Source organism: Martes martes (assembly GCF_963455335.1).
Source record: "Martes martes genome assembly, chromosome: 10".
Lineage (NCBI taxonomy): Eukaryota > Metazoa > Chordata > Mammalia > Carnivora > Mustelidae > Martes > Martes martes.
This window is the reverse complement of record NC_137898.1, coordinates 8,167,868-8,183,771: the sequence shown is the minus strand read 5'-3', so window position 1 is coordinate 8,183,771 and position 15,904 is coordinate 8,167,868. Positions and strand designations below refer to the sequence as shown.

Here is a 15,904-nt window from a genome sequence, read left to right as displayed (position 1 = left end):
CCTGCCGGGAATGAGTGTGCTCTGGCTCCGGTGTTTGGGAGGAGACAGATGAAGTGTCTTGTTTCAGAGCAGTGAGAACAAGGCTGTCTTCCATTTGAGCATCCTTCCCTCCCCTTGACTTCTTTCCTCACTGCCTGCCCAGTGGGAGTGCTACCCTAACCCCTTTGTGCCCACTGGGGCTGGGAATCCCACACCCCCTGCCTTCCCTGATTCCAGAGGGCCTCATGACTCCTCCGGAACCCTGGTCCTGTCGGTCAGTTTCTACCTGGTCTGAGGCCTGTGGTAGATGTCTTTTTTCATGTTTGTTTTGCTTTGTTCAGATTAGAAAGCTTGGAAATACCCTTAATTCCTCTCTCACACACCCCCAAGCCAATCCATCCAGAAATCCCATCAATCCTGTCTTCCAAACACATCCTAAAGCCAACAACTTCTCACTTACGTCCTCTGTTGCTGCTCCTCTCCAAGCCACTGTTATCTCACCTCTGAATTATCCTAAAAGTCTCCTTCTTGGTCTCCAGGCTTCTTCTGCACCTGCCCTGCCCCTTTACCCTCTTCTCAACTCAGCAGACGGTCTGATCATGTCCCCGCAGCGGCTCCCCATCCATGCTGAGGGAAAGCCAGAGCGTGGTCTACCAGGCCCGGCTCCATGATGTCTTTCTGCCCTCTTCTCCTACTACGCACTCCCTCTCTACTCCAGCCCCAGTGGTCTTCTTGTTCTCTTGCCTCAGGGCCTTTGCACTGGCCTTCCCTTCTGCCTAGAATTCTCTTCCCCCGGATACCCATAGATACTCGCTCCCTCACTTCTCTCTCTCTCTTTTTTTTTTTTTTTACATTTTATTTATTTATTTGACAGAGAGAGAGAGATCACAAGAGAGGCAGGCAGAGAGAGAGAGGGGGAAGCAGGCTCCCCGCCAGAGCAGAGAGCCGGATGCGGGGCTTGATCCCAGGACTCTCTGAGATCATGACCTGAGCCGAAGGCAGAGGCTTTAACCCACTGAGCCACCCAGGTGCCCTTCCCTCACCTCTTATAAGTGTCTAGTGTCACCTTCTGGGTGAGGCCAACACTGACGACCTTAATACCACAAATCATACTCTCCCCACTCACCCCTGCAATCCTGATTCTCCTTAGCTGACCATTTTTATTTCCCATAGCCCTTAATCCTTACTGTTATGCTTGGTGTCTGTCTTCCTGTAATTGAGATTTAAGTTCCCTAAGGGCAGAGATCTTTGTCTATTTTGTTCACTGACCTACTTGAGGAACCTAGAACAATGTCTGGCACATAGTAGGGGCTCCGTAGAGCCTTGCGAATGGATGAGTTTGCAGACTGAAGAGGAGTAGCTGTGTGGCAATAACTAATCTTTGAGGGGAACTAGGTAGGTTAGGGGATTTGAGAAAGTGACACTTGAATTGAATCTTGAAGTCCATCTGGGAGCCCAAGGTGGCGCAGAACACCGTGAGAGAGCTTGGTGGCAGGGCAGGAACTTGGCGGGGGCGGTGTGTGTGTGTGTGTCAACCAGTGATACCAAGCAAGGTTAAGTTGAGGCTAGACTGTGCAAAGCTTTGAGTGCAAGCTAACACTTTTCTTACCACCGGGACCGGCTCTCAAATTTGTGGCGCCCAATGCAAAATGGATATGCGGGGCCCCCTTGGTAAAATTTCAAGAGGGTGACAGGAGAGTATTAAATCAAACTCAAGGCCCTTCTAAGAGTAGCGGTCTGTGTGACCGCGTGGGTTCCAGGCCCAGGAAGCCAGTTCTGCCGATCTCACATGGGAGCTGGTAAGAGCCTTCCAGTAGGGCAGAGATGTCACTGGAGCTGGATTTTGGGCAGATTATTCTGGCATGTCTGGTGGGATTAGCTTGGAGGGAGTCTGGGCATGGAGACCAGTTGGGCAGCCTTGTGAGGAAGAGGAGGGGATGAGTGAAGTAGGGGTGGGCGCTCAGGGACAGAAGGCAGGGGTGAGAACTGGAGTGAGTTAGAAGCATGGAGGAGGTAGAGTTTGCTTAGACAAGAACATGGCCAGGAAAGACCCCAGGGCACCCTCCTTTGCTCTTGCAAACCCTTTCCCCCTTTTCCCTACTTTCCAGACCCAAGCCTGGGAGTGGTATAGGGCACAGGAATCAGCGGTGTGTCTCCCTTTGGCCACCAGAGGGCAGATGATTCTCATGGATTTTCCGGATGAATTTGGGGTGGGGGGGTATTGGGCTATCCTCCCTCCTCACTTCTTCCTCTCTTTTCCTCACACTTCCTTCTGTGCTCCTTCTTCCTCAATGACTGGGTGCCTGACTGGACCCAGAATGGTCCATGGGGAGGTGTCCTAGAGCACCATAGGTGGCACCTGTTGCCTTAGGAAGTACTCCATACCGCCGTTTGTTGCATCTGTCCAGCTGCCTTTTTCTCTGGGCGACTTGCCCAAGGGCTCTGCTCAAGACCGGAGTTGAAAGTCAAGTGTCAGAGGTCCATCTAGCACCTTTCCCCACAATTCCCAGGGCCTCTCTCCCCCCATACCTTTGGGGACTTGCTGCTTGAGCCTGGTCTCGGGCTCCTGTGGGGACTCTGGCTTCTGTCCACCTTAAACTGCTGTTGAGCCCTGGAGTGGTGGTGGGGCAAGTTCCCACAGGTCCAGGGTACAGTGGGTGGGGGGCAGCTTAGAGTCAAGGAGCGATGAAACCATCCTACTGCCTTGCCCGGTGAGACAGATTAGGGGGAAGTGAAGAGTGAACTTCCTGTTGGAGTTGGGGGCTCTCAAAAGATAGGAGGGACCTCACTTTATTGATGAAACTGAAGTCCAGGAAAGGAAGGGAACTTCTCCATCCTGAGGAATCCTCATTTTCAACCAGTTTCTTTTTTTGTGAGTTTTCTGGTCTTAGAAGGAATAAATGAAAAATGAATTAAGATGAGACTGTCTCCTCTGCCTTACCTTACAGGGGTATTTTAAAAGGTAACCGGCGTGACTCAGTATTACCATAGTGCAATGTCGTTTTGTGCTATTTTGAACAATTTTAAAAAAGAGGTACGTGGAATTCAAAGACGTTATTTGGAATGTCATCCCTGGAACAAAGGCATGAATTCTCTTAATGTAAGGACGTCAAGGAGCCTAAACTCAGAGATGTTATGTAATCTTTCCAAGATCACGTCGTATTTTTCATTCCACAGAGCTGGGGCTGGAATGCAGGGCTGGAGGAGACCCCCGCAGCCTCCCACAGCCGGGAGCCAAGGACGCTGACCTGGTGCCCGCCCCGGACCGTAGGGGACACTGCGGACTAGATGTGGGGTGTATGGATAAACAGAAGCCTAGATAGACAATGGCAGGTGAAGAATGCTAGGTAGGTCATAACGCTGCATTTGACAGGTAACACACATGTTGATAGGCTGGATGATAAAGGAGACGGATTTTATGAGGGACTGGCAGACTGATGAGCAGACACGCAGAGAAGTTGCTTTAGAACCAAAGGATGCCAATCGTTGGGATGCTAACAGCCTTATTTTCTATTTAGTCAAATAATAACGTGCGCAGGTGATCCGCGCTCCCGGTTGGAGGTTTGAAAAGGCCCGGAAACTGACGGAAAGAAACGAAGAGTCAGGCTCTGGGCACTACCCGAGGGAACTCGGGGTTCGCAGGGCCTCGGGTGTTGCCGGAAATGGCCGACGACTGCCGCGGGCTGCGGGGCGGGACGGGGGCGTGGCCGGCTCGCTGCACGCGGCGCCACTTCGGGTGTTTCCGGAAACCGCAGCGAGCCTGCCTGAAGTGGGCGGGGAAAGGCCTATGGGCGTGGCTGGAGTCTCCCGAGTGGCTTCGTGGGTTTCCGTAAACAGAGCCGAAGCTTGGGCTTCGGAATCGAGGCGGCGCGCGCGTCCCCGGGGGTTACCTTCTTCGGGTGTTTCCGGAATTCACCCGTAGCCCGCGGCCGAGAGGAGGAGGCGCGCCCCCCTCCCGTTCCTCGCCGCTTCGGATGTTTCCGGCTGCTGCCGGCGGAAAGAGCCGAGGGCCGGCGGTGGTGGCGGCCATGTTGGGAGCAGCAGGTCCGGCGGCGGCTGCCTGTGTGCCGGGCGCGGAGCAGTGCCGCTGAGGGCAGGGGAGGAGCGAGGCAGGCGGCCGGCTGCGGCGGCAGAGAGTAGGCGGAGCGGCGCGGCCGGGCCGAAAGGCGGCACAGCCCAGCCGGGGGTCGGGGGGGTGCGGTCCGGAGCCGCTCGGAGCCGGCGCGGCCTAGCCCGAGCGGCGCATCCCCGGGCTGGCGTGAGCGGCTGCCCGGCCTCCCCGCACCCCCGGCCGGGGCCCATGCGGCGGGTGCCCCTGCTGTGAGAAGCCCCGCCCGGCCGGGCTCCGCGCCTTCCCTTCCCTCCCTTCCTCCAAGCTTCTCGGTTCCCTCCCCTGAGATACCGGCGCCATGTCCAGCGCCCGGACCCCCCTACCCACGCTGAACGAGAGGGACACGGAGCAGGTAAGGAGCCCCGAGGGCTCCCCGAATTCTCTGGCTGGGCCCCTGCACCTTGCAGAGCCTCCTCCCTCCTCTGCTCTCCTCGTGTCCCTGCTGCCACCCTGCAAGCCTCGGCTGCCCTGTCATCTGGCTCTCGGCCTCGCACATCCCCCTCTGAGTCCTGTCCTGGGACCCACCTCGTCCTGACTCCAAGCTGCACACTTGTCTTTTCTGCTGACCCCCCCCTCCTCTCACCGCCCTCCTGCGCTCTTCCGTGTTACCTCCCTAGCTTCCCCTTCTCTTCCCTTTTTCTCTCAGGGGCCTTTCTGGTCTTCTTCCACCCACGCTTAAAGCCGCCACCCTCCCGCTCCTCGAAGAGCACCCCGCGATTTGCCCCAGATCGTCGTCCACCCCTTCCTCCATCTCTCTAGCCTTGCTTCTCCTCCCGCACCGGTTCGCCCAGTCCCTGCTTATCACCCTCAGGGTCCCTGCCCCGGAGTGTTCTCGATCCCTGTCCTCTTCCAGTTCCCCAGCCATCCCCCCCCTTCCTTCTCCAAATTGTGCTCTCCCTCATGCTTGCAACCCACCAGCTCCACCCTCATCACCTTTCCAAATGGTTCGCCTACTCTTTGCTCATCACTTTCCCTTCTTTTCTCCAGGAGCTCCCTGGTGCCTCGCGCTGGCATTTGTTGCTTCCGTGTTTCCCAGACTGCTGTCATGCGCATAGTTTTCCCACAGGTTGTCTTTGGGGTTCCAGTCCGAAGGGTTCCCTTCAGAGCCTGGATCCCTCGGGTTCTGTTCCCCCAGGTTTGCTTTAAGTCTCCGGGCTTCCTGTTTTCTCCCCGAGTGCTTTACCGACCTGCTCCCTGGACGCTCCCTGCCAAGGGAGAACATTCTCCCAGCCCCATTCTGCCAGTACAACCTGTTGCTGAGTCCTTTCCCTGGCCACGCTCCCTCACCATCCTTGCCCTTCTGCCTTCTCACACTGCCACACAAACCATGATGCCTTCCTGTGTCTTCACTCCTGGTTCTGTCACTTTTCGGTTTCTTCCTCCTTGCTTGATGCCTTCCGGTTTCTCTACCCTCACCCGGTCTTCCTTGCTCTACCTTTTAACCAGTGTTGCCTTTCATCTCCGGTTTAGTCTCTTGCCTTCTTCACATCATATTTCTTTGCCCCACACATGCCCCTGTCCCATCCCTCCGATTGGCTTGTGTTTGTAACTCCCCATGCAGGCACTCAGTATACTAGTTTCTTGAGCTACACTGCCCTCCCCCCGCCCCGTCCTGGCAATCACTGCTATCATCTGTCACCCAAGCTTTAGCGTTTTCTGTGTCACCTCACCTGTGAGCTCAGAGGCATCCACTTTCCACCCCTCCCCTTCCTTTCACCGCGTCCCTTGCTGACTGCTGACTGCTCTGGGGAGAGTCCCCTGCCTCCTTCGCCCTTGTCGGTGAAGAACTTTACTAGGCCCAGAAAAACTTGACTTGAAAAAGGAGCTCTTCTCCCCTGGGGCTGCAGCTGCCTTTCTGCATCCTCTCCCTTACGACATCCTTTATGTTTTCCTCTTGTTGCGCTCTTTCTTCGTAGCTCGGTAGAATGTTGTTCTATTCTCTTGCGTGTTCACATCCTTCCCTGGAAAATCTGCCCTCGTTGCGTTTTCCTGCGTTTTTCTCTTGTGTCCCCCGCCCTCGCTCTGTCACCTGGGCAGTCAGGAACTCAGGAGGAGTTCTGGCCCGAGTTTTTCTCTGCACCGGTTGACCCTTTTGTTGCTGATGGACTGATTGCTTCTGGGGGTGAAACGAGTTGAGAGGGAGGCCCGGTGGATTTCTGTTTCATCACTGGGTTTTGCAACTGGCTGTGCATGGGACTGAGGTCTTTGGAAACCGGAGTGTGGTCTGTATCTCCCAGCCTCGCCCTCGTTTGCCAGCAGTTAGTCTCCTTGCTGGGAACCGCTTTTTCTAGGCCCTCCTGAGGTGGCCTGTTCCATTCTTTTTCCTATCACCACCTTTGTCTTAGCAGGTAAACCCTGCTAAACCAGAGAACTTTCCCAGACTGTTGATTACGAGCTGGTAGGAGGAGGCCAAGTGACTGACTGACACCCTCAGGCATGTGGGGAGTGGCGGCGCCGTGCCTGCTCTCTGGCCGAGGCTGTGGGGGGCATTGTGTTCAGCAAAGTAGAGTACAGACTGCCTCGATGTGGTTTCTTTGTGCTGTTTACTAAATGTAAATGTATTCTTGCCGTGGTCTTTTTTCTTGTGATGTGTGCATTGATTTCCTCTCTTCCCTACATGGCTCGCAGACTGCTGAGCGCATAGTAGGAAGTCGGTGCACACCCATTGATTTTGTGAGAGCAGTAATCGGGTGAACCATTTGGGAATGCAAGCTGCTCTCTGATAACTGAGCCTGGAGCAGTGGCTGCATACTTTGTCATCCTGTTCCAAATTACGAGTTACTCATCCCGTTCACACTTTATGGACTAAGGTTCCCCCAGCCGCTTCATTGCTTCTCCTGGCGTTCTCCAGGTGGCCGATGATGCTGTCTACTTGACGTTAAGTCTCGTCCCAGTAAAAGCACAGCCTTTGGAAAAGCTTGGTAACATCTACCCCAGGCAGATGCCTGTATTTTTCACAAAACAAGGAAAAAGACGAGTAGCAGCCCTCCTGGTCACGAGGCCAGGGATGCCAGAAGCATTGGCCTCCTTTAGAGTAGATGGTGCCACCAGGTAAAAAGCAAGAAAGCCTTTGGTCCTGTTGTGATTCTGGTCCCGGCAGTTCATTCGTTGCAGTAAGCCATAGTGTTGTGAAATAAAAAGCGAGGGATTTGGTTGGGCTGATTGCTTCCCCCCAAAGATGCTCTGTTGCTGTATTTAGGTTTAAATTACTTACACTGGTTTCACCAGGAAGTAGGTAAACAAACTCTCCTGGTTGTCTTCAAGCTCCCACCCCTTTTTGCTCTTCCTCTCCCCCTTTCTTTATTAAAACATGTGGCTGATGAGAAGCTGTTTCCAGGAGCTCTTTGATCACATCTGAATTAAACACACATCACACACACACACACACACACACACACAGAAAATGTGGAAGCATAAAAATAAACCTTGTGTTGCAGGGAGATTGCCTGTTTGCTGTCGATTCTGCTTCTCGCAGGGAAAGTGGGAGATAAAAGAAAGTCAGGCCCCATCGCCGAGATGGCTTTGTGACACCTGGTTGCCGATGTGCTTCCTCTCAGCCATAAACTCTTCTTTCATTTGCAGAAGGAGGGTTGTGACCTGGGGCTGGTAGTTTTGATTCTCAGGTTGCGAGCTGAGCCTTCCGTCCACTTCTTTTCCAAATGGCTCTGCTGGCCCGGAGGCTTGGCTGCGGTGAGAGCAATCAGCAAGATGACTGTTCGTCTTCCAGCCGGGGCAGCGGTGATGGGCCAGTGTGGAGGGGGTCCAGCTCTCCTGCTGCTGGCCAGCGCTTCCGGCAGCTACACCTGGTAGAGGGCCTGCTGGCTTCAGACCTGCCCCCCTCCCCCGGGCCTCAGGAACCAGGAAGGAGACCTTCTGACAGAAAGCAGGAGCCTTTCACTACCAGCCCAGCTTCGGCTGCAGTGGGCAAGGGATGGGGTTGCTGTCCTTCTGCTGGGGAGCAGGCGGTGGTGTTTATTCTTTTGGGTGGTTCTAGGAAGAGGAGTGTGGAAGTCTGGCTGAAGCGAGCAAAACCTAACTCACAGAACCCTGTAAAGAACAACTGAGCCGCTCCAGACACACATCCCTTGGATGCCAGTGTTGATTCTGGCTGAACATTGCATTGAATAATTTGGTTTTAGCGTCGACTCTAGCAGAGAGCTGGGTTGGTTCTCATTTCCCTGCCGTGTCCTGGGGGCTGTGCGGCGCTGTGCTCTGGGTGCAGACTCTGACTTCTGCCCTTTGACTCTGGCCAAGGGCTCCTCAGTGGTGCTGCCTTCTGGTCAGAGGTGTGGGTGGATGACATTCTCACTTCCTGCATGGCCCTAGACATTAGAATGAGGCCGTGTAAAAGCAAGGGCTGTAGGAGTCGGGAGCTCGCAGAGTTGCTCACCATACCATAATCTTTGAACCCAGTAAAGGTAACCACCGAGTGAATTGTAATAATTTCTCTGATCTGTGGACTTTGAGAAGTAGCTGAACAGATGGATACAAGAGAGTCATTGAAACTGGGCCTGCTTTAGATTAACATCAAGTTTGCACAGGGAATGACTGCATCTTTCAGATGGTGACCAGAGATTGGGCCTAAGATTCTTTTCACTGTCAGTGTCTTAACTGATGCCCGTGAGATAGGAAAAAATTGAGAATATGCCTGAGAGGTTTGCATGGTGAGAGCTCTTGGAAGGCAAAAACTTCTCCGACTATACACTTTCCCCTTTGGACAGAACAACCCAGTTCTCAGTGGGCATTTGACCAGGACTAACCCATTCCTCCGTGAACTCTTTCCCATTGCGCACTTAGCCACCTGGCTGGCCTATTCCTCCGTGAACTCTTTCCCATTGCGCACTTAGCCACCTGGCTGGCCTTTCTCTTCTCCCAGGAGCTTCCATGACTTTCCTACATATGTATTATGTCGACTGGAATGAATATTTTATGCCTAGAGTGCAGCCAAGCCTCAGACTTTGTGGCCCATTATCGACAAGCGGGGTGGGGGCTGGGCGCCACCTTTGGCCCCATGATAACTCTGCTAAATGGACTCTCCACCACCCCACCTCCCCCCAGCAGCACTTTGAAGCCTATTAATGGATCGGGATGAAGTAACCTCAGCAGATGGAAAGGGCAAGGAGGGTGGTTATCCTTCCTTCCCCAAGACTGCCTGATGAGGCTTTCCTGCGGTAAGCAGGTCCCGCCCAGCCCCCCGCTGCCTGGTTAAGCTGTAGACTGGCTCCTGGGCCGCCTCGGTGAGAGGAGATGGAGAAAGGGTTTGATTCTGTCAGAGCCGGTGGTGCTGCCAGGTTTGCCACTTGCCTAGCAAAGCAAAAACCGAGAGTGATGGGGAAAGGGTGGGTGGAGTTTTAAACCTAGGCTTCCTCCTCCATCGGAAGTTCAGCAAAGTGACAAACCAGATAGGTGGCTGGGTTTCCTTCTCTTGATGGGAGATGCCAGCATTTGTACCTTTTTGCACTTCTAGCTTGGATTCTCCAGGCTTTCTCACAGCCTTCATCAAACACGAGTGAGTCACTGCAGTGTTATCTGTGCATTTTCCCCTTCTGTCTCAGCAGAGGGAAGAGTAAGCCTTTACAAACTTTGTGGGGGAGGAAACCACCCATTTCCACTTCTGGCATGGGAAGAGGCCATCTCTCCCCATGTTAACTCTGAAAGCTCTAGCTCTTGGAGCAGAATGTCGCCACCCCACCACAGCCCTTTTGGTGTTGGCCGCTGAGTGCCATTGCTGTCTTTTGGGCTGTCAGGGTGCATCTGATTCTGAGACCACACCAGGAGAGAACCTGGCCTCTTGGTTTCCACTGATCCTCCATTGAAAGAGGGATCCCAGTTCTTTCTCTTGCCCACTAGCCCTGCTCGGCCTTTAGGGGCTAGAAATAAGCCAGATCCCTTCACCTGTCTGTCTGCTTTTGCTAGAGGGTTTGCAGTTTCTTGGTCCCTAGGCACTCTTTCTCCCTACTTCCATGTATCCCTACATTTCCCAGTAGAAAATGAGGGCAGAAGGGGCAGAAACAAATGCGTTTCCTTTTGCTCTGCAGACGGTTAATGTTAGGCTTATGAAGCCGGGTAGGCACAGGTTTGGTAGGCGAGGACTCAAGGCTGCTTGAGTCCGGAGGGACAGCAGATAGGAGGGGAGAGGAAGGCGGGGTAGGGGGGAAGAGGAGAAAAGGAGGGGGTGTGTTCAATGATTGGCTCCAAGCCACCTTTTTCTTTTTAACATAAGGAAGGCGGAGCGGACCTGAGGCTTCTCTGTAGAACCAGTCAAGCTGGTTTTGAGCAGCCTCGGCCTATTTTCTTGTGTTCTCTTTGGGAAGTTGGCAATAGAAAGGTCTGCCTCCTCTGGGCCTCTGCTCTTTGAGATACGAGTTTGGATGAGATCTGTAAACATCCCCATCCCCTCCCAATACCGAACGGGTCTCTGAGCCGGGTGTCTCTACGTGAGCGGGCTCTCTCTACACCCAGGGATGCTCAGGGCAACTTTGTCTTACACACCTTTCACCGGACACTCTAAGATACAATTTCTGTTCTTGCCCCCCCCGCTGGTCACGGCTTGGCAGAAGGCCCTCCAGCCTGGCCCGGGAGAAGGCACTGGGTCTGTGGTTTGGGATGGGAACTGACTCCTGGCTGTTGGGATCTGCTGGCTAAATCCAGTAAGACACCCCCCCCCCCCACCTTTCTGCTTGATGCGGTAGGACTATCTGTCCAGGCCTGTTGGGGAAGAAAAAGGAGAGAGAAAACTTTCTGGTCTTTGGCAGTTGAGCAGGTACTTCAGCCATGGGGACAGTGAGTCTCTTGCTGATCTGCACCTGTAGGAAAGGTGGGAATCATCAGTCACCGTGTGCTGGCACTTCCTGAACCGGCGGCAGGAAGTCTTTCTCCGGGAAAGGACGGGATTCTGAGGCACCTATGCCCATCGGCGCTACTAATATAGCAGGATTGTTTTCCCAGTCCCCCACTAAACGGGACTCCCACGTCCGAAAGTTCGCTGATTAATGAGTGAAACCACCTGCAAACATCGTTCCAGCCCTTGCCCTTGTCCTTGGGGGCGGGCTGCTTCTGTCGATACTACAATGATGTACTCACTGCTTCTCCTGAGCACCATTTCAGTGAAGGTTTTGTTTTGGTTACTGATACCCTGTATGGAGGGTGGCCCTTTTCCTCCACCTTCTTCAGGTCCAAGGGTCTGCTGGCCTTCCCCTACCCCCCATCACCTCCCCGCCTCCCCACCACAGATGGCCATCATCTGAGTGTCTTTGCATGTGGTGTTGGATGCACTTGTGGCTTGTTGCTTTGTTTTTGCCCACAAGAGTTTGAATTACTGGTTCTCTAGTCACAGGAAGTGGGCCCCCTTAGGCCTGCTTGGTCTAGCAATAGCTAGACCTAATTGAGTTGAGCTTATGGCAGAGTTGCAAAGAGATCCCAGCCCTTGGAGATTTCCAATAAGTGGTGTGTTGTGATTACAGCAGGTTCTCCAAATTCCATACCCTGGACGGGAGTCTTGGTCAGTCTCTACTATGACCTCGCACTTACTTAATTGCTCCAGGCCTGTTTGCTCATCTGTAAAAACGGAGTAATGATAGTACCTATCTTGTAGGTATAGTTATTGGGACCATTAAAAGGGGTAGTGAACATAACGCACTTAGAATAATGGCTGGCAGGACATCGTAATCATTGTCATCACCGTTCTAGTTGAGCAACTCAGTGGGTTTTTCTGAGCACCACACAGCTCTGGGTCAATGTATGTTGGAATTTCTCTGAATTGATTAAAAGAATCTTGGTTTCTTTTAGTCATTAGGGTCCCTTAGGTGCTGTTTCTAGCATTTTTTTTTTAAATTTGTTTATTTTGGGCGCCTGGGTGGCTCAGTTGGTTGAGCATCTACTTTTGGTTCAGGTCATGATCCCAGGGTCCTGGGGTCCACCACCATCAGGCTTCTTGCTCAGCGAGGAGCCTGCTTCTCTCTCTTCCTCTGCCTCTCCCCCTGCTTGTGTTCTCCAACTCTGTCTCTCAAATGAGTAAAATCTAAAAAAAAAAAAAAATTGCTTATTTTAGGGTCTTTTTTGTTTTGATTTTTGTGGGGGTTTTGTGTGTGTGTGTGTTTAAGATTTTATTTATTTTATTTATTTATTTGACACAGAGAGAGATCACAAGTACGCAGAGAGGCAGGTAGAGAGGGGGTGGGGAAGCAGGCTCCCCACTGAGCAGAGAACCTGATGCTGGGCTCAATCCCGGGACCCTGAGATCATGACCTGAGCCTAAGGCAGAGGCTTATTAACCCACTGAGCCACCCAGGTGCCCCTTGTTTTTTGTTTTTGAGCCAACCCCATATCTGAATAGAAATGCTGTTGGAGAGGTTTAGATACTATTGAGATCACTTTAAAAAATGGGGATGACTTTTTTTTTTTTTTACAGGATATCAGCATTAGGTGATTTTATCAATTAAAAAAAAAGAAACACCCCAAAACATTACCTTCTGCTTGCCCATATTTCGGTGTTGTGAGTGGTGGTGTTGGTGGCGGTGGTGGTGTATGTGCAGCCTCATCAGTGCCTGGAAGGCCAAGTCCAAAGTCACCAGAGCATGGGTTTTTCTGAGTGTTGGGATCCGGGCGGTACAGGAGGCCCGCTGAGCGAGCCCAGGGGATTTCTTTCACGTTCCTTTCTTTCTTTTTTTTTTTTTAAGATTTTATTTTATTTATTTCAGAGAGAGAGAGATCACAAGTAGGCAGAGAGGCAGGCAGAGAGAGAGAAGAGGAAGCAGGCTCCCGCCAAGCAGAGCGCTCGATGCGGGGCTCGATCCCAGAAGCTTGGGATCATGACCTCAGCCGAAGGCAGAGGCTCAACCCATTGAGCCACCCAGGCGCCCCACCCGTTCCTTTCTTCAAGTGCAGTATTTACCCTTTAGCAACAGGAGAAAGCTCCCTGTTTCTCTTAAAGACCACATGGGAACTTAGCAGCTAATGATTTTAGGTTCCTTTTTCACTAGCAAGGGGGCCTTCAGGGGCAGGTCCTTGTTATCTCTGCTGGCTTCTCTCAAGTGAGAAGAGAGCCTCCCCTCTGTGAGGCCTGGAGGGGTCGCGGCCATTTCTCAGCAGCTGCTCCTAGGAGTTTGCGGATTTTGAATCTTGGGCTGAGATTTTGGTCTCAGTCGGTTCCTTGTTTATCTTTATCTCTCAAGCTTCTAGAGCCTGAATGCCTGGCCAGAACAGCAAGTAAGTTGCTTCCTTTTCTCACATTGCAACTGCCAAGGAGAAAGGTAACAGTGTCGCCTCAGAGCTCATCAGGGAATATTTCTTTCACTGTATTTTCCTCTTCCTTTTGACCCCTCTGCTGACTTCTCTCACTTCCTTTTTTTTTTTTTTTTTTTTTTTTCTGTTTGGTTTCTTTGAACTCTGTTGCTTCATTATCACTGTCCATCTCGGGTTTTCATCTCCATGGCCCACTCTGCCTGACCTGTTTCTATGCCTCTTTTGTGGCCTGGCTCAGGAGAGGAATTCTGATAGTCTGAGAGCTCCTTCATGTATAGAATCCCAGAACCACCCAGTCCTTTCTCCTGTTCGTCTGATTTCTATAAAGTTAAGGATTTGCTGCTTTAGAAAACATTTTCTTTTCATGTCTCTGGAGCCACCTTCTTTAGTAAAGCCGGGCTTGGCAATCTGACAACTTATTAGGGTCGGCATCCCAGTTTCCCTGGTGACAGGGTCTAAGTTAGTTCTCGGCTGTTTTCCCGTGGCCTGCCCGGAATGCTGCAGCATTGGACCCTGTCTTGAAAGCGATCCGAGGAGAGAGTTGTTAATTCTGGTAATGCAGTATTGAATGTGGCCCCTGAAGTGTGATTTGAGGACCCTGGGGCTCCCTAAGACCCGTTCGGTGGTACGTGAAATCAAAACGAGTTTCATCCCAACATTAATGCAGTATTTGCCTTTTTTCACTCTCGTTCTGTTGGTGTACAGTGGAGTTTTCCAGAGGCTGAATGATGTGTGCTGACATCATCACTCTGGGCTAATGAAATGTGTGCTTCTGTATTCTTGTGTTTTCTGGAATGTTTAAGGTAGTCCTTTAAGGTATAAATATGGAAGTTTGCAATGATGAATTCAATTTGTTCTTAGTACTTCTACTAGACTCGTACTAGCTGTCTTCAGTTGTGCCTGCTGTAATCCCTGTAAACCTCATTATTGTCCTATAAATCATTATTTTGAAATGCCAGCATTTTCCTGGCACCTTCGAGGAAACAACAAGAAGTACAACTTGTAAAACTTACTTATAAAAGCTTTGGGGGAAAGGCTAGAGTATTTAAAATTTCACTTACAACTTATTTTAGCACTCTATTCTAGAACAGGAAAATTTATCCTATTTCTCTTATATTTAAGGATGGATTGTTGGCTTTTAAAAAGGGAGATTAGAAGATTTGCAGTCTCTCTTTACTGAAACGGACGTATCAACAAGTGAATGGGAGGAATCTGAAGAACCTAGGCAGGATTGTAAATAAGAAATGACAAGTTATTAAAGGAGATGATATTAAAAGGAAAGCTGTCTTCTCAGCAGTATAGATGTTAACAATGTACTTTATCAGGTCTTGCGCAACAGAACACGTCTGTGTAGTATTACCATGCCGGTTAAGTTGCAACATCGTGTCAAGACCAATCATTCAAAGCTTAAAGAAAAAGGAATTTGAGTATTTTAAGTATACACACCATGAGCTCTTTAAAAGCCAGAATTTGTTCCAGCTTTCCAGCCTAGAAATGGAAAAAGTCATTTTTCTTACCGGATAAGTTTTTGACATCGCTTTGGCTGGAAAAGCCTGCCCAGTAGCTGAGAGACTAATAAAGTCTTGAGCAGCGGGCATTGCTGACTGCCCACTGGCTGAAAAGTCAGTAAAAATCCAGGGCACGGGCACTTCATGTGTTACTGTGACTCGGCGAATTAAAGATCTAGCTACTCGGGACGCCTGGGTGGCTCAGTTGGTTGGACGGCTGCCTTCGGCTCAGGTCATGATCCCAGGGTCCTGGGATCGAGTCCCACATCCGGCTCCTTGCTCGGCAGGGAGCCTGCTTCTCCCTCTGCCTCTGCCTGCCTCTCTGTCTGCCTGTGCTCACTCTCTCTGACAAATAAATAAATAAAATCTTTAAAAAAAAAAAAAGATCTAGCTACAAATACGAAGACTGAGTTCATATCTTGTTTGCAGAACTGTGCTTTTGCTTTACCAATGTACAGATTTACAGACATGGCTCAACCTGTGTCCGCACCAACTACGCCTCAGAGAATTTTGTTTAATGTGAATGCTCAGCAGCGAGCACAAGTACTTATAAATATGCAAGGGGCTGAATAACGCTCTTGACTTTCACGGTTCATCCTGGAACAACTTTGTTTCCATTTGCACGATTGGTGCAGAAACAGTGACAGAAAATTGCTGGCATCATAGCGTGAATCAAGGCAGTGAGTGGCACCGGATTCTACTAGTGGTGGTAGTCGGGGACTTCTTTCCTGATCTGCACTTGTTGTTTTAAAAAAAAAAAAAAAAAAAAGCCATTTTTACTTAAGAATGTCTTGGATGAAGCACTAAAAATTATTAATTTTTATTAAATCTCAACCCTCTAATAGAAGTCTCTTTAATATTTTGAGTGACGAAATGCCAAATGTCCTTGGAGCCTAGCTGCTGGATACCATGGTACAGTGACTGTCCCGAGAAAATGCACTAGTGTGTTGGAGCTGAACCAGCTGCATGGGTCATCATTTTTACTTGAAAGAACAACTGGCGGATAAACTCTAGTTATTCATACTTGAGTGTTTAGTGCACATTTTCTTGACGTTGAACGGAG

At 51.0% G+C, this 15,904-nt stretch overlaps 1 protein-coding gene across 5 annotated transcripts in view; it reads left to right on the top strand.

Annotated features, from left to right (window-relative positions):
* Positions 1-4,021: 4,021 nt before the first annotated feature.
* The window catches only part of MARK2 (microtubule affinity regulating kinase 2), a 58,184-nt gene continuing 46,301 nt past the window's right edge, over positions 4,022-15,904 (top strand). For all 5 annotated transcript variants that reach the window (XM_080817191.1, XM_080817190.1, XM_080817192.1 and 2 more), the window contains exon 1: positions 4,022-4,442. In XM_080817191.1, coding sequence (XP_080673317.1) covers positions 4,389-4,442 — 54 coding nt within the window. In that variant the 5' untranslated portion in view covers positions 4,022-4,388. The remainder of the gene's footprint in view (positions 4,443-15,904) is intronic.